Source organism: Eupeodes corollae, chromosome 1 (assembly GCF_945859685.1).
Source record: "Eupeodes corollae chromosome 1, idEupCoro1.1, whole genome shotgun sequence".
NCBI classification, from domain to species: Eukaryota; Metazoa; Arthropoda; class Insecta; order Diptera; family Syrphidae; genus Eupeodes; species Eupeodes corollae.
In genome coordinates, this window is record NC_079147.1 from 33952497 (window position 1) to 33975985 (window position 23489).

A 23489-nucleotide genomic window follows, 5' to 3' on the forward strand; every position below is an offset into this window, starting at 1 on the left:
CAATATCAATATCAATATCAATATCAATATCAATATCAATATCAATATCAATATCAATATCAATATCAATATCAATATCAATATCAATATCAATATCAATATCAATATCAATATCAATATCAATATCAATATCAATATCAATATCAATATCAATATCAATATCAATATCAATATCAATATCAATATCAATATCAATATCAATATCAATATCAATATCAATATCAATATCAATATCAATATCAATATCAATATCAATATCAATATCAATATCAATATCAATATCAATATCAATATCAATATCAATATCAATATCAATATCAATATCAATATCAATATCAATATCAATATCAATATCAATATCAATATCAATATCAATATCAATATCAATATCAATATCAATATCAATATCAATATCAATATCAATATCAATATCAATATCAATATCAATATCAATATCAATATCAATATCAATATCAATATCAATATCAATATCAATATCAATATCAATATCAATATCAATATCAATATCAATATCAATATCAATATCAATATCAATATCAATATCAATATCAATATCAATATCAATATCAATATCAATATCAATATCAATATCAATATCAATATCAATATCAATATCAATATCAATATCAATATCAATATCAATATCAATATCAATATCAATATCAATATCAATATCAATATCAATATCAATATCAATATCAATATCAATATCAATATCAATATCAATATCAATATCAATATCAATATCAATATCAATATCAATATCAATATCAATATCAATATCAATATCAATATCAATATCAATATCAATATCAATATCAATATCAATATCAATATCAATATCAATATCAATATCAATATCAATATCAATATCAATATCAATATCAATATCAATATCAATATCAATATCAATATCAATATCAATATCAATATCAATATCAATATCAATATCAATATCGATATCAATATCAATATCAATATCAATATCAATATCAATATCAATATCAATATCAATATCAATATCAATATCAATATCAATATCAAGATCAATATCAATATCAATATCAATATCAATATCAATATCAATATCAAACTATGATAATTTAACGGTTTTTGACATTGCCTAAATCTCGATTTTTGTTCGGTTGCTTAAGAGTGGCAACTCTTTTTCCCACCTGAGATGAATATTGGGTTGAAGTCAAAATCTTAATCGATGTTTCGTGTCTATATTTCTTCAAAAATAGAAACAAAAACTGGTATAATAGTGACGAAATGAGAACCCCCTACACGAGTTAACTGTAACACACGAATCTTGTACGAGCTACAACGACGCGATGACGGTTTTAGAAGACAAAACAAAAATTAAATTAAATTGTATATACGAGTATGTATGTATGTATGTATGTAGGTAGGTACTCGAATTCACGATGATTGGGTATGTTAACCATGGAACATGCACGGGTCGGGTTTTGGGGCGCCGCGCGGTGGTAAACGGCAAGGAGTGAAGATTGACTGACGAAAAAGTGAATGTCGGGCGCCCGACATCGACTACGACTTCGACGACGACGAAGAACGAATTTTAAGTTCGTTAAGGAACGTTGTTAGGCCTTTTGTTTAATTTTTTTTTATAAGTTTGAAGGTAAAGTTACGTTGTTTATGGGATCGTAGGTTCGATTGTTTTTATCAAGTTAGACAGCAACACCAACAACAAAAGCGTTTAAAAAAAAAAGATTCTTATGGAAGCTGTGTTTTTGGGTTAAGTAGATATAGTGGGAGTGTTAGTATGCTTCCACTTAGTTGATCGATCGGGTGATCACTTTAGTAGCTTTTTGATTTCTTTTGGGAGCAATAGGGTATCTTTTTGGATTTAAAAGAAATAATAATAAAATTAAAAATTTTTTTAACATATTTTGTATTTTTGATTTTAAATTCTCAACATTTTTATTTGAATTTTAAAAAATATTAAAATAACATTTATTATTTTTTTTTATTATTTCAAAAAAATGCATGTTTTTGGGAAGAAGTTGAAATTTCGAATGCTTCATTTTAGCCTCAATTAAGTCTTTTATTCATAAAGTTTTAGGCTTTAAACTGGTTAGAGTCGAAATTACGAGAACTCCAAACGCATGCAATACCAACCTTAATTTATACATCTGTTATTTTTCGCAGATTCTTAAATTTCGGGAAAACTTGAATTTTCAAACTTTATTAAGGATCATAATAATTAACAAATGTGTTCAATGAAACATAATTTATCTAGATTTAGATTTAAGATTAAGATTAAGGGTTTAGGGTTTAGACTCTCTGCAACAAACCACCTCAGTAAATACCATTGCGGAGGACGAAATAATCAACAAATGTGGCCATTTCTGGAAGTTATCCGATTCGAATTTGAGACTCAGCAGGTTTGAATCTGCTAATAATACATGGTTCGTGCTGAATAATAGTCCCGGATATGCTGATGCTACATAAATTCGATCCTATTTTAAACGAGAATTCTGTGTCAAAATCTGCGAATGTCTTCAATTGTCTTGAAGAAGATTCAAGTTCCTGATTCCGTCAAAATATAACTGGATGTTTCATCACCAAAGAGGATATATACGACTTGGTCGAATGAGGCTTTCCAGAATGAGTAGCAATAATAATTTAATTAAGTCTAACAAATCCAAATCTAATTCCAAACCTATTCCCAAACCTAATCCTAAAAAAATATTGAAACCAACTAGACTCTTAAATCACAAATCTTTCCAAACTTTTCTCTCTCTAACCAACTTTCGTCCATTAAACGGAAAACTTCTCCTACCTCTGTAAAGAGTCCATCCAAACGAGTTTCTTTTGACCCTTCTCATCCGGGTCTTCGGGTTTCGCCCTCCGACGGTTTGATGCTCCCGCTAAAACATCCGCGTATACAAATTTCGTCCATTCTCACACCATTAACCCTACTTCTGCTTCATCAGTTTCCTAAGAACCACAAGTTAACTAAACATTAATCTGAGGCCAATACTAATGATCGGTATGTTAGAGACCACAAAATCTACAATAATGTTCGTCTAACCTAGCTTTCCTGCACAATGAACCACATTCTGTTTGCTTTGAAGGTAAAACAAATACAAACATAAAGGTTTTAATCTCCCAAGAAGGCCTCCCTACCAAACGTGATGCACTTATGGAAATATTCTTTAAATTTCATAATGGCCTTGAAAATTCTCCTCAAAAAGTGAGAGAAGACCTAATCTCTTTTGCGTCGTTTATCTCTTCAAAACGATTATCTTATATCCAAAAATCCCGTGCAGATATGAAGAAATACTATCGCTCCTAACCTCAAGACTACTAAACCTTAATGTCTTAGCCTTTACTATCAAAATGTAAGAGGGTTAAGGTCTTAAAAGACTTCCGTCGTTAATAACTCCCAAAACATTCCTTATGACATCACTAGTAATTTTGAAAGTTTATTACTCCGTATTCCCACTTCAATCGAATTTTAAGGTGTATCAGCTAAGGTTACACTTCCGAAGTTTTGGCTTTTTGTCCTTTGTTGTTATATTCGACCAGCCCAACAAACTAAAGCATGCCAAGCTGCTGTTAATGTCATTGATAATCTGCTTGAACTAGTGCAACCTAATGATTTGATCATCGTTTTTGGAGACTTTAATCTTCGCCATCACAATTGGTCCACCTCAAATGATCAGATATCCTTCTTTCCAACTAACATCTCTTTTGAATCGAAATCGCTGTTCATTGATCGTCTGTCTGATTGTGGTCTTTTTCAACTAAATGGAGTAGCAAACTTTATGAGGAGACAACTCGATCTCATGGTCTCATCTGATTGCTATAACTGTGTTGTCTCCGCGATCCTTCACCTTTTCTCAACCTTGGATCGCTATCATCCTCCCCTAATCTCTCCTTCTCCATTGAATTTGAAAACAACTTTTTTTGAAATAAAAAATTACTGTATTACGTAGGGCTGATTTCTCCAAACTCAACAATCTTCTTAGCTCAGCCGGCTTAGAATTAAATTCCCTCAACTCAAGCGTAGAGTCCCTTGCAAATTGGTTTCAGTTGATTCTCTCATAATGTATTGAAGAATCAGTACCGTTCTCTCGTAAAAAAGATTTTACCTCTGCTACCCCTTGGTACAACAGAGAGCTCCGTAGCCTAAGAAATACCTGTAACAAGCCAAAATCGTAAGCCTCAAAGAAAACTTTAGCCCTGGTCCTGATGGGTCCCATCAATTGTTCTAAAAAGATGTATGCATTCTCTGTCAAAGCCTCTAACTGCACTCTTTGAACTCTCTCTTTCCCAAGGTGTGTTTCCTCATATATGGAAAGATTCATTTATCTTTCCCATCCATAAACAACAATTATAGACCTATTGCTAAACTTTCATGCATTCCAAAACTTTTTGAAAGCTTAGTTTATGATTCCGTTTATTTCCATTGCAAACCTTTATTCTCCCCCGCTTAACATGGTTTTCTTAAAGGTAGATCCACTACGACTTACTTAATTGAATTTATATCCAAATTTTTGTCAGCCCTTGAGAATGGCAAAGAAGTTGATGTTGTACACCTGATTACAGCGAAGCCTTTGATAAAATATCCCATAAGATAATTTATCCCAAACTAAGAGCCCTAGGCTTTGCATCTATATTTAAAAACTGGATAGGTTCCTACCTTGCCAATAGAACTTATAGAGTCCTCTTCTGAAATTCTCTTCCATTCCCATTTTGATCAAATTATTAATAAAGCTAATAGATCTATCGGTATTATTAAGAGATGGTCAAAAGAATTTCAAAACCCCTATGTAACTAAAGCGCTTTACATTTCCCTAGTCCGTCCTCATCTTGAATATGAATACCAAGTATGGTCTCCCTTTCATGAAAACCATTCACTCAAAATTGAAAATTTTCAAAGACGTTTTGTTCGATTTGCCTTACGTGGCCTCCCCTGGGATGAAACATCCAACTTGCCTCCTTATGCCGATCGACTAAAACTGATAGGTTTGCAGCCCTTATATATTAGACGCAATAACGCTTATATATTATTTGCTCACCAATTGTAAATGGGCAATATAGATTCCCCGGCACTCCTGAGTGATATTCATCTTAACACCAACCTTCAAAATCTGCGATCTGTTTTCTCTTTTCTATATCCCTCATAACCGCACTAATTACGGGCACTTGGAACCAATGTCCAAAGTTCTTCGTCACTGCAACTCTGCTAAGGTAGTCTTCGTTTCAAAATTTCCTTTACTTTTTCCCTTTTTCGAGTCCGAATCCCTCGTCCCTTGTAACTTAATTAATTAAGTCTAATAAAATCTAAATTGTTGGTTCTTGTACATTTAAGAGCTTTTATGTGGGTCTTAGGGCCCACATGAATTAATGTTGAAAACTGATAACAAGAACTTAAAAAAAAATTGTTAAGTTAGTGTTAAGTTAAGTTAAGTTATGTTGAGTTATAGCTTGTATTAAGCTGAATAAATAAATCAATAAATAGAATTTAGGGTTTAAGATTTAAAATTTAAGATTTAAGATTGAACCTTGAACATTGAACATTGAACATTAAACATTGAACATTGAACATTGAACATTGAACATTGAACATTGAACATTGAACATTGAACATTGAACATTGAACATTGAACATTGAACATTGAACATTGAACATTGAACATTGAACATTGAACATTGAACATTGAACATTGAACATTGAACATTGAACATTGAACATTGAACATTGAACATTGAACATTGAACATTGAACATTGAACATTGAACATTAAACATTGAACATTGAACATTGAACATTGAACATTGAACATTGAACATTGAACATTGAACATTGAACATTGAACATTGAACATTGAACATTGAACATTGAACATTGAACATTGAACATTGAACATTGAACATTGAACATTGAACATTGAACATTGAACATTGAACATTGAACATTGAACATTGAACATTGAACATTGAACATTGAACATTGAACATTGAACATTGAACATTGAACATTGAACATTGAACATTGAACATTGAACATTGAACATTGAACATTGAACATTGAACATTGAACATTGAACATTGAACATTGAACATTGAACATTGAACATTGAACATTGAACATTGAACACTGAACATTTAAGATTTAAGATTGAAAATTTTGAATTTAAGATTAAATTTAAAGATTGGTGATAACTACTTTTTCAATGCCCTTCTCGTACTGGAAGCGTTTCCAATTATCTTATTACACGTGATGAAGTATTTCAAAGGCGAACACTTTTAGCGCTAAACTAACGTTTGGAAGTAAGGGAATAATATCGCGGGTGAATGAGTTGACACCATCAGATAGATGAGGTCCTACTTATTCTTTCGTAGATCAGAAATGACGGTTAAAATGCGAAAGGGGTTACCATAGGACGTATTCAATAATTGAATTAAATAACTTTAAACGTTTTCACGTCTTAGCAGTCCAAAATTACAACGTGCAACACTGTTAATGTTTTGACAACACTGGTTTAAACAGCTGACGCACGTTTCGTGTTTTGTTTCACTTTCAAACATCTTCAGTTTGGTCTATAATTTAACCATGAATCTTCTTAAACCAAACAAGGCTTGCAAATTTTTGAATTTTAATATCAAAATGCGTTCTCTGTTCTTCTTCTTTTCAATTGTGTTCAGCGACGAAGCTTATTTTTGGCTCAATGGGTAAGTAAATTAGCAGAATTGTCGATTTTGGAGTGAATATCAGCCAGAAGCATTGCAAGAGCTACCAATGCATCTAGAAAAAGTCTTAGTTTGGCGTGATTTATGGGCTGGTGGCATCATTGGACCGTACTTCTTCAAAGATGATGTGAATCGTATCGCAACTGTTAATGTTATCCAATTTTTTTGTCCCAAAATGCAAGAGCTTGACTTGCATGACATGTGGTTTCAACACGATGGTACCACATGCCACACAGCACGCGCAACAATAGACTTATCGAGAGGTGAGTTCGGTGAACATATTATTTCACGTTCGGGACCGGTCAATTGGCTTCCTAGATCGTGCGATTTAGCGTCTTTAGACTATTTACTGTGGGGCTATGTTAAAGCTCATGTCTATACAGACAATCCCGCTTTAATTAAAGCATTGGAAGACAACATTGAAGCATTTATTTGTGAGATACCGAAATGAGGGAAAGAGTATGCAGAAATTGGACTAAGCGGATGGACCTTTTGAGACGAAGTAATGGTCAATATTCGCTTTGAATAATCTTCAAACACTGAATATATGGACCGTACTAAGAACTTAAAACGTGTTCACGTCGCGTAAGACAAAGATCCATTGACTTCTACAACTTAAGGTATGCCTATAAGATAAAATAATGATTTAACTCATTGTAGAATTTATCGCACAAGATTTTATGATCTACCGAATCAAAGGCTTTGGAGAAATCTTAGAGTATATGAAATGAAGTATGATCAAAAATTCGGAATATCTTGGTCCTTACAACTTTTTTTCGAAAGTGAGTGCCATGGAGCTCATAAAGTGCATTTTCAGTAATTCACAATTGGACAACGATCTGGGTGAAAAATCATTATTTCTGACGAGTTTCGGACCATTGGACATTTTTTTTTTTTTTGAAAATAAGGCTAAGAACGAAGTTTGAAAGGTAGTCTGTAAGGAGCCATTTTAAAAGACTTTTTTACTAAAATTGAATACAAGGATTTGGACGACCTATCAAGACGTCCTACCAAGGGTTTTAGTTTGGTGGAAAAATTAAGTCCACTAGTTTAGGAAATGTTGAACCTGTTTGGATATCGATAAAACGAAAGATTCATCAAGATCATTTTCTTTCGTGTTGAAGGCTTTCTAAGATTTCAGTAAAAAAAGTAAAAAAAGTTCATGCGATTGTTAAGAAAATATGGAAAGATTTAAGAGGAGATACTGGTACACATTGGAATTAGAGTTCTGAACATCAAAATGGGAGAGAAAAACAGAGTTGGCCAAAGCATTCCACATTCTCGATGTGTGATTTAAGAAAGAATTTCTATACTTTACCTGGAAGTGAGAGTATTACAGCTGAGTCGTTTAAGTGGAAAAGAACTGATTCGACAGAACATTGCTTATAAAAATATCGATTAAGCAAGGAAAAGCCATGAAACATTGCGGAGGTGTTCGAGGGCGTTTAATGTTAAGGTTATAGTTCTTTTGAATATGATTTTGAAAGTCCTTTTTTGAATTCTATCCAAGATTTAAACTTGTTTTAGAGGAACCTCACCAGATATTCTAATTACATTCAAGACAGATAAAGGGTTTGTAAATTACGGATAGATAAAAAGGGGTGAAACATTTCTTGCACCGTCGTCGTCGTAAAAATCCTAATCGAATATGTTATCCCAGAAGAGGTGATCTTTGATACGCACACCGAATACTGAAAGTTGATTTAGTTTTTTATGTAAACAGTCAACAATATGCACAAAGTAAAAGTAGACACCTACATTAGATACAAGACTCTCAAAACGCGTTCACTGCGGGTTTGATGCAGATCGGCGTCTATTATCGGTTTTGATCCCACTTAAATTTGCATTCGTTTTGTTAAGGTCTTTGGGAAGATATATGTTTAACCAAAAAACTCTCGCTGTAAAATTATTCAGTCCCTAAATTTTGAACGTTTGCTTCGTTGTATTAACCGTATCTTTTTTTTTGGAATCAAAACTAAAAAAAAAAAATGATTTCTTTAATTCAATCCTAAAAGCACGTACGTGCAACCTAAAGATGCATATAATTAAACTTCTTTTGCCAATTTAAAAAAATGATAAAACAACATTTTTTGTATTTTACCTCAAATGAGTTATTATCCCAGAAATCATTCAACTAATAGATTTAATCAATTTGAAGTCAAAAAGATGTTCTTCGTCTACAGGTTTTGAATCAAGCAAAATAACATTACATCACTTTTCATTGCAAGCTCACAGACTATTTTTGCAAAAAAGAAAATCTAATGACGATGATGTGACTGATGGTTGTCAAAGATATTGAACACACTTTTATTTACTTGACGTGAATAAGAAGGAGTCTTTCCTAATTATTATTGTAGATATTCTTCTTTTTCATATTAATTTAATGTTTTTTTTAGAAATCAGGTTTTATTATAAGTTGTAAAATAGCCAGATATATAGCTTCAGAAAAGGCATCGCAAACCTACACCACATTAACGTTGATGAGTAACATCCTCAGTATCTTTTCACTTAACTTAACTCAACTTAAGTGAGTGATTTACAAATATAAATATTTACTGCTATATTGTTACCATCAGAGTATTTAGTCAATCTTTGCAAAAGCCCCATCCGTTTTTTGCGTCCGTCGCTGGTCAGTGTGCTAGACCAGGTGCTTGTTTGCTTAGCCTTACCTTCAAACATGTCTTAATTTCCTGCGTTAAATATTTGTATTTTGCAACACGATCTTAAGAAATTTTATGCCAATGGATTTTGAGAACTCTAATTGAGATACACATCTATAAGAAGGTACCTTACCTTTAAGTCTTCTATCTGCCTGCACTTGACGTGGGAAATTTTGTAAGATTGTTCTAAAAATATGATGCTTAATATTTTTATCATACCAATTCGAAATTCTCAAGCTTTTTATTTAGGTGATGAGAGTGGAACTATATAGAGAGCTCTAACATTCCTTCTTCTACATCTTGATCTTGTGATTTTTATGATGACAGCAAGTTGAACCGGAGACTGTGTTAAAAAGTGAGAGGAACTTAACTTTACTTTACTTAACTACCTCGAATGTAATAATTAGTCAATAGGTTTAGACTTTAGAGAGTACACATCAGTAGAGGAACAAAGATACTACAGTAGCCTCTATATACTTTAAACATGTTGAGAAAATGCGAATGACCATTGAAATCATCAACGTGTTTTAAACCGGAAATTTAAACTTTTAAAGACTGTTGGTCCATTACTTCCTCAATCAATTGAACCTGATTTAATCAAATATGAATGAATGAAAAATAAAATATTGTTTGTGAATTTCTTTAATTATATAAAAAAGTTTGATATATTTGTACAGATTTAAGAAATGGAATCATGCAATAAAAACAACTAACTTTGGTCTTGGCACCGAAGGCGATCTTTTTGGATACCGAAAAAATATAACTTTAGCAGACATAAGTTTTAAGAGAGCGGATGATTCTTATGAGCTGGATGTTGACGTAGGCAGTAACAGATTGTACATAATTCCAATTTATTTAAATTGCATCCATTAGGAAGTTGACTTTAACAAATTTAGTGACACTCTGCAGGACATCGACTCAAATAAATTAATGCTCGTAGGAGATTTCAACGCTAGAATCGGTTTTTCACAAAATAACTTCTTCTTTAATGAAAACTTCCCATATATTAACGTTACTGCAAGGACACAGTGTGTGATAGCAAATGATCAAAAATATTGGAACTTGCAGATGTCCATGTTTGTCATGTTTTGTATGGAGCTGAGACATTCTCAGATCAAATGCATCTTAAATTGACTTTTTCTTTGTGGGAGTTAGTTAACACCTTAAATACGAAACAACTGAAACTTATTTCTTAACTAACCTGGGAAGATACAAATAAGATAGATTACCAAATTAACTTAGGAATAGAACTTGAAAAACTAGCAAATTCTTGTATGCCTGTGAAAATAAATTATCTTACAGAAGTTATTAAAAAAGCTTACCCAGAAAACAGACCACTTAGAAAACAACCAATTTGCAAACAAAAATGGTTTGACATTGAGTGTTCAAAAGCTAGAAATCTATAATTAAGGTTCTTGAAGCTTCTAAGTAAGAAAGCAGTTCTTGATCAATCGAATATAGAAACTATCAACAACACTTTCTGTTCCGCTCAGTTCTGAAAAGCTGTTAATCTAAATACAAATCTCATTGCCGCAGGGTTGCAAGCAACAAGACTATTTTAGCAGACTCCTTAATATCACAACGAGTGCACCTCCGATGCACTACGTGGAACCCCTTATTTTGAACGAGTTTGCACCTTTTTCAATTCCGGAAGTGAAACAAATAATAATGAACACAAAAGACAACGAGTCCCCTGGAGATGATCGTATACCATCTGAGATCTATACAAGCATGCCTCAAACGAGTTCATAATCTTACTTACAAATGAGTTCAATCAAATCTTTGAAAGTTGTTTAGTTTCCGAAGCTTTTAAGTAATCAATTATTTTTCCAATTTATAAAAAAGGCACTCTTGAAGATCCGTCAAACTATAAAGCAATTTCATTTTTTAATACCTGCGCTAAATTGTTTGCAGGACTTATACACTCCAGACTTTCTCAATGGGTACAAAATACTAGCAATATTTTATCAGAATTTCAGGCCGGTTTCAGAAAAAAATACTCAACCATCGACCAAATATTTGCCTTTTAAACATTGCCGATTATTTCAACAAAAGGGAAGAAATTATATGCTTTCTTTGTCGATTTCCGAGCTGCTTTTGACTCAATTGACAGTAATGCGCTTTTTTACAAGCTAAGTGTGATAGGCGTATCAAGCTAACTTATTTCAGTTTTGAAAGCTTTGTACGAAAGCAACGTAGCATACGTTTGGGACGGTGATACCGCATCCGATGAATTTGAAACATCAACTGGTCTCAAACAAGGTTGTATATTGAGTGCACTTCTATTTACTATGTACATAAACGACATTACAGATGATACAAAAAGAGGAATTATGATAGGAGGAGTAACTATACTTGCTCTCATGTATGCTGACAACGTAGTCTTCTTATCTGATACGGTTGATAAATGCAAATTATGGTTAATAGACTTAAGCTATATTTCAAACGATGGAACCTGGTAGTGAATCTCGAAAAATCTAAAATGATGGTGTGTAGAGGTGGAGGTGGCAGGCATGCGCAGAACGAGAAGTGGACATACCAAGGTGAGGTTATTGAAATAGTACGGGAGTACAAATACTTAGGAGTTTTAATAACATCAAATCTGAAGATGAACAAGCATCTTGAAGATAAATTAACAGAGGCAAAAAGAACAATCTCTTCAATATGGGAAAGGTTTTTCAAAAGTAAATGTATCCAACACAGTTCAAAACAAAAGATATTCCGCTCTACAGCAATGACAAGTTAACTGTTTGGATCTCAAGTCTGGGGATACTCCTCCCTCGAAGAAGTAGAACAATTTCTTAGATTTTTCATTAAAAAAATTTTCAGACTGCCACAAAACTCTCCGAACTGTATGCTGTATCTAGAAACATGAACTGCTCCTCTGATAATGGATACACTACTACGTAGTCAAAGTTATGAATATGGCAGACAACAGAATTCCATAAACAGTTATCCAAGCAAAAAAATCTATTCTAGAAGAGTAGGAGAGCCTTGCTTCAATATGCGGTATTGATCTTAAAATAGCAATGAATGTGCAACCCGACCTATTAGAGTCACAATTCAACATGATTTTAGGAAAATTTGGAAGAGTACTGTATGGAAGAAATGAGTCTGAAGCTACGTAGATCATCAAACACAACACTCGTTTAAATTTTAATTTGCGGAATAGATCGTATCTGATAAATAACAACACAATCAGTAAAATTAGCATTATTTTTGAAACAAGGAAAGATTTACTTAACCTTAATTACAGTGTTCCACAAAAGTCATGGTACAGCATACATTTTTAGTCATAATGCTTAAAATATTCCATAACAAAGTAAAATTTCAAAATTTCTTATTTTATAACAACTCATTTTTATTCGCATGTTAATTTAACAACAAGAACATGAACCATGATTGGAACAAAAAATTTAAAAAGAAAATAGCTCAAAAACATGAATTTTCTTCCACAAAAGTCATCGTACACCTAAAAAAAAAAGTGAAAAAAACATCTCAGAACATTGTTTTTGTGATTAAAAGTTACCATTTTAGTATTTCGTTGGATAGCCTTTCAGTTTTTTAACGGCTTTCAGTCTGGTTTGCATTGAATAAACTAAATTTTCAGTGCAAGTTTGTCCAATATTCTGCCATTCTTTGATTAAAACTTCTTTTAACTGGGTCTTGTTATGAATGACATTGGCTCGTATTTTTTTTCGAGAACATCCCACAAATGCTCAATGGGGTTCATGGGGCTTTGGGGAGGGGTAGCTAATAGGTGGGGAGTGTTGTAAATTAGCCACATACGCACTTTTTGGCAGTGTGTTTGGGGTCATTATCTTGTTGAAAGTAATAATTATTTAAAAGACACAGTTTTCTCGCACTTTCCTTTAAGTTCTCTTTGAGAATATTAAGGTAAGCATGTTGGTCCATGGTATTTTCTATTACCATTACTCCTCCACCACCGTGTTTTACTGTCTTAATCATATTTTTCGGATTTAAGGCTTCCCCTTGCTTTCGCCATACTTTAACTCGACCATCCGAGCCAAATACGTTGTACTTGGATTCGTCTGAAAACATTACCTTGCGCCAAAAGTCGGGAGTCTCATTTACGTACTGTTTTGCAAACGCAAGCCTCTATTTTCTATTAACTTCACTGATTAACGGTTTCCTTCTAGGTACACGAGAGTTAAATCCGGCTTCAACGATGGCGCGTCTCACAGTTTCAGGATGAACTTTTTTATTATTATACTTTTCAAGCTCTCCACTTATCTTACGCGCACTTATAAATGGATCTTGGGCTACCAAGTGCTTGATTTTTGTCTTATCCCGGGAAGTGAGTTTTGAGGGCCGTCCACTACGCGGCTTATTTTTAAAGCGCTTAATAACGTTTTGAACAGTAGAACGGCTTCTAGAAATAATTTTTGAAATTTCGGAGTACGATTTGTTTTGATTTTGATGAAGATCAATAACCAAGCGCCTTTCTTCTAGTGTAAGATCCTTTCCTCCCATTTTCTTGCCTCTTTTTCAGCAGAAATTACACAGAAAATTAAAAAGATCTAGCTCAAACAATTGCTTCACGTAAACTGCATAGCTAACTGTCATAAAAAGAATTTACCGTTGCGCGGTTGCTTAAAAAAATAAAAGAGTTGCCAAGTGTATCATGACTTTTGTGGAAGAGAATTCAAGAGCTTAACGTAATTATTTTTTATTTAGTATTTATTTATGGCAAAATGTTTCCTTTCTTGTTATTGAAATTATGAGCAAATGTTAATCTGCTAAAATTAAGTTGAAAATTTGTGAAATTTTGGGTTACTGTTAAATATTTCAAGTTTTGTACTTAAAATGTTTACTGTACCATGAATTTTGTGGAACACTGTATATGCCACATCGACCCGATCTGCCTATTGATTATTGATCTTTATTAATGTTTGTTTTCGAAAACGTCAGTCTGGTAGACTGCCATAAGCCATACCGATACGATTTATAAGATTGTTGAGACTTAAATATACCTTTATTTTATATACTTATGTCAAATGCTTACTTTAATTTAAATTTTTTCTTTATTAAACTTAATTTTTAACATCGCAAAACACTTCCTATAAAATTGAATTGAATTAAAGCACCCTGTAAATAAGTCTATGTTTTTTCAGTTGTTTACAAAGTACATTTTATGAAGTATCAGAGCTTTTAAGAAAAACCCTTCCGGTTGTCAAAACGTAACAATATATAATTCTTCCTTCTTTATAAAACTGTGACCGTGTCTTTATTCAAATCTATAATTATTATATATATTATCTTGCATTGGATTTTAAAGACAGAGAAACAAAAACGCTTGCTTTCTCTCAACAAAGATAAATGTATTATATTATATTATATTTTGTTGTATCTTCCCTTGTTGTTGGTATGTGTGGAAAACACTTCCTGTGTAACCCCAATTCACAAAAAGATCCCTAAGTCTTAAAATCTATTGCTATCGAAACTCTTAAGGAAATATTTCATTCTCCTAGACAACATGGTAATTAGACATTTACCTCTACAGCTACTCACCTTATGAAATGTCTATCATTTAGGCCTTGAAAAGGAAAAAAATTGAGTTTAGTAAGGCATATCCCATAGACTTACAATCTTTAAGCTTTCTTCCCTTGTATTCAAACAGGTTGCCTTGAAATAGATTTTTTCTTACTTGGATAACTGTGTGAACAAAGTTTGGCATAGATGCATTCTCTCCTACTTTTTTTATGACACCTCTGGCGTACCCTAAGGTTGGCAATTAGGTCCTCTCCTTTTTATTTTTACCATTAACGATATAAAATTAATTAATACAAATGTTCATATCTCACTTTGAGCTGACTGACTTTGGGATCTTATGTGACCAAGTGTTCGATTTCCTAATCCATGTAGGATAAATTTAATACAACTCCGCATTTGGCTTTGTAAAACGTTGGTCCAAAAAGGATGCCTCTCAAAAATTGAGAGCCTTTAAAAACAGGCACTCAAGTGGTTACTTTTACATTTAACATGTTTAATGATTTAACACATTGTGAGCCTTAAAAAAATAAGAAGCGACTAAAGAGGGATACATTGAATAAAACAGAGTTGGGTAAAGTATTTCACATTCTTGATGTGCAGTTCAAAAAACAATCTCTTTACTCAAAGTATGTCCGAAATTGAACTCAAGGGTAAACTGATAAGCATTCCTGGAATTGCGAGTATTATGGATGAATTGGGGGGGGGGGGGGGGGTGATGCAACTGGCTAATTCGACAGAATATTGATTGTAAAACAAAGAAATATTGCGGCGGTGTTCAAGTGATTTAAATGTTTCGATTGTAGTTTCATCGCCTATAATTTTTAAAGTTCTATTTTGGACTTAAGCTACTTGTAAGGACTCTATCCAAAAAACTTTAACTTCTTTTCGGAGCACGAATGAAGACTTTTTAAATTAAAACCAAATCATTAGTTGTGCACAATTTCTTCCATCTTTGCGTTGGAGAAATTCCAATATTTTAAGCAATGTGATCATTCAATGAGCGGTGATCGGTGTTACACATACTGAGTACTGAAAGTTGATTAGTTTTCTAGATGCAGGTGCGGCTCATCTATAGCGGCATCGAGGAAGGCTTACTCTTTAACAAATCGAGACAGAATTGAGTTTTTAAGGCATTAAATTCTACACGGTTAATAATTCCTTATTTAAAAATGCTGTCGAGATCGGAATTTAATGAGCTTATCACATGCGGCCGTTGAAGTTCCACATCTGAAAGACAAGGAAGTGAATCAAAAAACAAATATGAAAAACTGAGGGTACTGCCGTCAATGAAACAGTTTAATAGATCAGAAGTGGTAAACAGAGATCGTTTATGAATATTAAGAAGAGAGTAGGAGACAAAACTGAACCCTAAGGAACACCAGCATTTATTTTATTAGTTTCAGACTGGTTCCAAGTCTAATACAACTTGTATCGAGCGGTTAGAATAGTAGTTTTCAATTCAACGAAGCAGAGATTCATCAATAACAAAACCACACATTTTCTTTAGGACAGGTTGGTGCCAAACTCTATCAAATGCCGTTACAATGTTCAGTGATATATCCTTGCTTTCTAATAAACGATGTACAAGTTTCTCCATTGTTCGGTGAAATAAACCATGAGATCACCAGTGGAGCTTTGGTGCGAAAGCTTTTAAGAAGCTTTTGTTTTTTCGAGATATTTCTTAAGCTACCTTTATAATTAATTGATCTCAAGACTCTTGATAAATGTGGTCAGATATCTGACATCTTGTTTATGTATCGTCTTTTTACCTCTATTAACCGTTCAAATCTTAAAAAGTCCATCTTCTTTAACTCGAACCCTCACAATTAAAAAAAAGAACTGATCTTTTTAATCTTTACCCAAATCAAAATAAGTTCCAAGTTCCAAAACTAAGTGTTTTCAAGCCTCTCATCTCGGTTCCCCAATGTCTTTTTTTTTATAAAAAAAAAGAAAAACCGTCACTAAACCAATGTTCAGTTTTCGAAGAGTCCACTGTTTTCGAATGAAAATAGACACATTTATTATGCGACTAGCAAGCAAACTGATATTGGTGCGGCAAACGTTTAATTAGTGATCAAATCGTTGTTGGTTGATCAGTGCTAGAAGATTGTTGTGCGATCCTATATAAAAACAAAAATTGGAAACCCACGACAATAAGCATATAAAATGTGGAATTCGAATTCAAAGTGATTGTTTGCTTTAGTACAATGATTTTATATATACGAACATTATCATAATTTTAAAAGTAGAAAAATTGAGTCATCATTTTTATTTTAATGATGATTGGATAGCATAGCTCAAGGGGAATAGTCTTTTCAAAAATATACTGAGATTAAAATTTAAGCCGATTTTTATGTTTAGTGATGTATGTTTTTTCTGGTTCACGGAGTTATTTGATGGATTGATGGTTTGGTTTCGAGTTTTGTTTCTGAAATTAGTTTCTTTTAGTAATAAACTAAAAACTTCTCTTGATTGTCCTATTTGTGTCTAACTTTGCAAAATACCGTTCACATCTTTAGAAAACAACATTTACTTTAGATTATGGTTTTTACTTCGCATTCAATTTTTTGATATGTAAAGGGGTTTTAAAAAGGGCGGATAGATGGGCAAGATATCAATCGTTGCGTTTGCTGTGTGGCACGTAGCGTCGTCCTGCAGGAACCACATGTCGTCTAGGTCCATATGGTTCAATTTGAGCCATAAATAATTAATTTATTAATGTTGACGGTGACCGCCTCACTAACGTCTTTTCCAAAAAGTACGGACCAATGACTTCGCTGACCCAAAATCCACACCAAACAGTAACTTTGTGAGGATGCATTATCACCTGGTGAACCTCGCTTGGGTTGGTATTGTCCCATGGTCATGAATTTTGAGCTCTTGGGTCAGTTGGATCTTGTACGGGTGTAGGCCAAAGTCCTGACGTAAAATTCGCGAAGTCTGCCGCGTTCTTGCGCACGCCGAGAAATAGACTGCCTCGGGTTCTGCTGTACACTTTCACAGACCGTGGCAATGTTCTCGGCCGATCTAAATGATGTCGTACGGGTGTTGGCTGATTGTTTACTGAACCGGCCGTCTCAAATTTGGACACCAAACGTTAAAGAGTCAACTTGAAGGGCCACCAAGTCTACTCTAAAATGACCGCAATACGCGCAAAGTTTGCGTTAACGAACACTCAAATTGATAAAAAAAGTGTTATCCTTTGAACGTGCTGTTTAATCGTGTAACTTGCCACTAAATAATAAACCCTTTACAAAAATAAGTAGTTAATAGGTTGTTGCAACGCAACATGAAAACATAATCCTAAACAAAAAATCATCATTGTCAAAGCTGCAAATAACATCTGCATAAAAATAAATACTAACACCGTCGTGTCGGCTAAACCAAAATACCTGCATACAATTGGGAGATTTCAAACGATCATCGATCAAAATTGTTTTTATCCGCTTGTCCGGATATTATCCCCGATATTGTTCTGAAGAGCTGTTCTTCAAGCTGGCAAAACCACCATCTTTCTTTCCATCTGTCCTATTCTACAGGTCTCTTTCCGAGTGGATGGAAAACTGCATTTATCCAGCCTGGCCCTAAAAAAGGCGAATCCTCCTCACGATCCAACTATCGTCCAATTGCACTTACATCCCTTCTTTCCAAGGTCATGGAAACGCTGATCAATTTTCAGCTTAAGAAATATCTTTAAGAACGAAAGCTTCTTAATGACCGGCAGTATGGCTTTCGTTGCATTAGGTCCACTGGTGATCTCATGGTTTATCTCACCGGAACAAATCTTTACATCGTTTTGGAGAAAGTAAGATTATTGCACTTGATATTTCAAAGGCATTTGATAGACTTTGGCATAAGCTCTCTTATCGAAAATACGTGCATTTGGTATTGATGAATCCCTTCTTCCGTTGGGTTAGAAATTACCTTTCGGACCGTTCAATTCAAGTAGTATTGGACGGGTTCAAATCTGATATTCACAAAATAAACCCTGGTGTGCCCCAGGGCTCCGTGTTGTGTTCACAGCATTGTTCAATGGGGAATCAAAAACCGTGTAGAATTTAATGCTGTCTACTGTCGCAAAAGCGTAACCCTCCCCCAATGCCACTATCCATGAGTGGTACTTGCATCGAGGAGACTGAACAGTTATCAGTCCTAGGTGTGTGCATTACAAACCACTTGTTGTGGATTGATCACATATTTGACATCGCCAAAAATGCTGCTAAGTGCTTAGGTTTTCTCCGACGATGCAAGAAGTTTTTTACCCCTTCTGATATGGCTATAATTTATAAAGCCTATATTCGTCCAAAACTTGAGTACAATCCTCATATTTGGGCAGGTGCTCCTATAACCCACTTGAGTCTCTTGGACAGAATTCAAAAGAGAGCTCTAAAAATGATAAGTGACCGTTATCTAACTGAAACTTTTGCATCTCTCGAGCACCGTCGTAAGGTTTCATGTCTCTCATTATTTTATCGCTACTTCCATAAGCAATGCCCTAATGAAATAGTCAGTTGCATTTCCCCCCTCAAACAATTCAACCGTAATACTCGTTCTTTTAGGAATGCCCATCAGTTTACCCTTGAGCCCAATTTCGCGTCGTCCTGTAAAGTACAGAGATTCTTGTTTTAGTCGCACTACACGAATGTGGAATGCTGTACCAGACTCAATATTTCCCACTCATTACAATGTGCAGGCATTCAAAACCAATGTGCATCGGTATCTCCTTTCAAATCCTATCGTCCCTTCCTAATTACTCGCACTGTGTATAATCATAATAAGGATATTCATATCCACTTGAGTACGTGTACAATATAAAAAAAAAGCAGACATCAACACTCCCAAATTTTGAAGGAACCACCTTTCTTTTCTTAACCGTTTAGAATTCCCAATCTCAAATATCATACAATTTTGTTTTATGAAATTGATTTTAAGTTACGAGATATTTCAATACGTTTGGAACCCATTTTTTGAAGTTCGAGAAAAGATGGGTTATCTGCACAACATAATCAAGTCATTAACGTAATGAAGTACATTCATACAGAAACACAAAGTCCATCTTTTGTAGATGAGTGTTTATCGACTGATAGTTTCAAAGCCAGATTTTACTTCGATAAAGCCAGTATACACTACAGTGGTTTTCGAACTGCTACTCGTCCAAGTAGTCCAGAATCTCTTTGCTTACCTTAGACAGTTGTCAATGACAGCGTCTTGTCCCAAGTTGTATATATTTCAGCACGTATTCTGCAACTTAGCGAAATAGCTTTTCGATCTTTTAATTTTCTTTGTTCTTTTATAGATATTTATTTACAAAATTGTAAGGCAAATTATACTGGGCTTGACCACTTCATACCTGCACACAATATAAAACATCGTATCGTGGGCGGGTCCAACTAAAACATCGCATAGTAGGCGTATTGAACTATTTCCGGTGCTGGTTTTCTCCTGTTTCGTTTTCTTGTTGATACTAAAAGGTGGATTTTTAGCTATAATCTTTTTGAAACACTGGTTTAAACAGCACCTTTCGTGTTTGCTTCACTGTCAAACATCTTCAGTTTGGTCTATAATGGCTGCGTTCAATCTCGTGTTGGATAGGGTATCTTATATAGGTGGATTTTTAGATACCTTGTTGAACGAGTTGGATAGCTGTATTGAGATAGCTGTCAAAAAATAAAAACAACTTTCAGCTGTTCACAAAAGGCAGAGAAAAATTTAAGCTTCGAAGTCAATATTGTTGTAAGATAAAACATTTAATGGATAATTCAACTGATTCGCGGGCGGACCATGATGAATTGATAGGTGCACAACAATTTCCAGAAGCATTGCAAGAGCTACCAATGCATCCAGAAAAAGTCACAATTTGGTGCGGTTTGAGTATGTACTTCTTTAAAAATGATAAGAATCGTAACGTAACGAGCGCTACCTTGAGATGATGTCCACCTTTTTTTGCCCAAAATGCAAGAGCTTGACTTGCATTACATGTGGTTTCAACAAGACGGTGCCACATGCCACAAAGCACGCACAACAATAAACTTATTGAGAAGCGAGTTCGGTGAACATTTTTTTTCACGTTCGGGACCGGTCAATTGGCTGTCTAGTTTGTGCGATTTAACGCCTTTAAACTTGTCTATACAGACAAGCCCGCCTAAATAGACGCATTGGAAGACAACATTAAAGCATTTATTTGTGAGATACCGGCTGAAATGTCGGAAAGAGTATACCAAACTTATACTAAGCGGATGGACCAAAACTTTCCTCTAGCTTTTAAAAAATCACCTTTTATGTAAATAAATATTGTTGGAAAAAAGCATGCCCGATAAATGGAACCCTAGTATTGTTTGCCCGATACTGAAAAAAGGAGAGCCTCCAAACTTATCATCACATACAAAATCATCTCTGCCGTAATATGTGAACGTCTAAATCGTCAAAAACCTAGTACTATTACTGTGTCTATAGACCAGGAAAGTCCACAGTCGATCAAATCTTCACGATACGATAGATCCTGGAAAAAAACCACGGACATCAAATCGACCATCGAACTTTTTATCGATTTCATGGTCGTACAACTAATTTATCTAATAAAGTTTTGAATGAAATAATGAAATTTTTACTGTATTAAAACCAATTCAATTAATTAAGTTTTATCAACGTTTGATTATTTTTTATTCTTTTTACAGGACATTCGGATCTGTGAAAATCAACTCTTAGATTATGCTTCCAGCATAACTTTAGAAATAAACGACTACTTTTTGGATTTGCACAATTTTCTACAAATCGAAGAACGTCGAATCCTCGAGGAATTTAAGGTATTAGCTCGTCCTTCACAAAATGCAATTCACGAGGCGTGTGCAAAGCTTTCCGATAGTCAAACAACTCTGAATGTAAGTATGAAACTTATGTGTTTATAAAAATAATTTAATAATTATTTTTCATCTCAATAGAATATGAGAGCAACCCTGGAAGGATTCCTCCAAAAGCCCCCCAATAACATGCATATAAATGCTATTCTCGAAACAGCCACTACACAACTAGAACAGATGCCCTGTCAGATTCAGATCTCCCAAATGGAAAATAATCCATTTGTGTAAGTATGGAACGTGTTAAGGACTTTTGGACCAGAAAAGTCTTAGGTCGTTTAACAAACTTAATTAATATTTGTCTCATTTTCCAGATTCAAGAGACTCAGAGAAGTCCAAAAAGAAATAACCAGTTCATACAGTGTAGTTGGAAATGATCCAAAGATTCATATCCGAATAACTCCAATGTACGGCGATCATGAGCATTCCTTCGAAATCAGCTCAGATAAGATATTAAGCCCAGATCCAACTGAATCCTGCATAAATTTCACAATAGAAACACCACGTCGCGCATCGGTTTCATCTTCATCGACTATTGCCATCGGCAAGAGCAGACGTGATGGACGTGTAACTCACATCATAAGTCCTGTACACTTTTATGTCCAAGAAGAGGAAGGAATCAAGGAAATTCGCAAACGACTCGCCAATATCGATGAGAATAGTTTCTATGTTGATTCGGTTCAAATAAATGAAATGTACGCTGTTCTTCATGTCCAAACTAAACAATGGCATCGTGGTGTTGTCATAGAAGAATTAAAGAAGACAAAAAATTCAAAAGATAACGAACAACCAAAATATAAAATGTTTCTTTTGGATTATGGAATCTACGAGGATTATTCGAAGAGAATGTTGCGCGTAATTTCAGAACAAACAAAGTCAATTTCGACTGCAGCTGTCCCTTGTAGATTGGTAGATATTGGTCCTCCAGGTGGCGATTGGACAAAAGAAGCACGCGAATTAATGGAGGAGATCATTGAAAAGTAATTTTTATAATTTTTAAAATTGTTTAATTTACATCAGAGTAAATAGTTCATATTTGTTACTCTGGTCAACAAAACAAATAATACATTTTCAAAGGAATTGAAATCACACCTTTTATTTCCTCTGTATCATCAAATTTTTTAAAAATACATGTTTATAAGGTCAGTACAAAAAACAGCATAGTTCTTAAGGCGTAAGTCCGCCCTAGAATCGAAAGATTTAATTTGTGTGTATTTATTTTTTGTTGCTTCCTTAAAAATGTTCCACAAAAGACTATTGCCAGAAAGACCTATCAATACCTTTTTTTTCGAAATTAAATTCCAAATTTACTCACGATTTTCACCTGCCTAAAATTTCAGACGCGTTTATCTCGTTACTGTATTCTTCAAGTTGGCTGGACTCATAAATTAAGCAATGTCAAACCAACTTTCTTGAAATTTTGAACATATCTTGGGAAATACATTGTCTTTGGAAGAATCAATTTTTCACTTTTGAATATCGTTTTCAATTTATTTGTAGTATCTCTGGAAAAATTCGTAAAAAACTATTTTTCAGTCCCTAGAGTCGGCTAGAGCTTATGAACTGACAAGTGGTGATGATATTCCACCTGGTGTTTGCCTTCTTCATAGCGTCCTATATTGGCAATAGTTTACATTTAGCGATTGGTATGCCAGCATCTTACAGTTTCCTGGAACGCCTCTATGGCCAGGCACCCAGCCATCTCCATTAGAAATGA

General features: G+C 34.1%; 1 protein-coding gene across 1 annotated transcript in view; it reads left to right on the forward strand.

Annotated features, from left to right (window-relative positions):
- The window catches only part of LOC129942792 (uncharacterized), a 324873-nt gene that overhangs the window by 293469 nt on the left and 7915 nt on the right, over positions 1-23489 (forward strand). Inside the window, exons 4-6 of the mRNA XM_056051864.1 lie at positions 21593-21796; positions 21857-21999; positions 22087-22752. Of these exons, the coding sequence (XP_055907839.1) occupies positions 21593-21796; positions 21857-21999; positions 22087-22752 (1013 nt within the window). The remainder of the gene's footprint in view (positions 1-21592; positions 21797-21856; positions 22000-22086; positions 22753-23489) is intronic.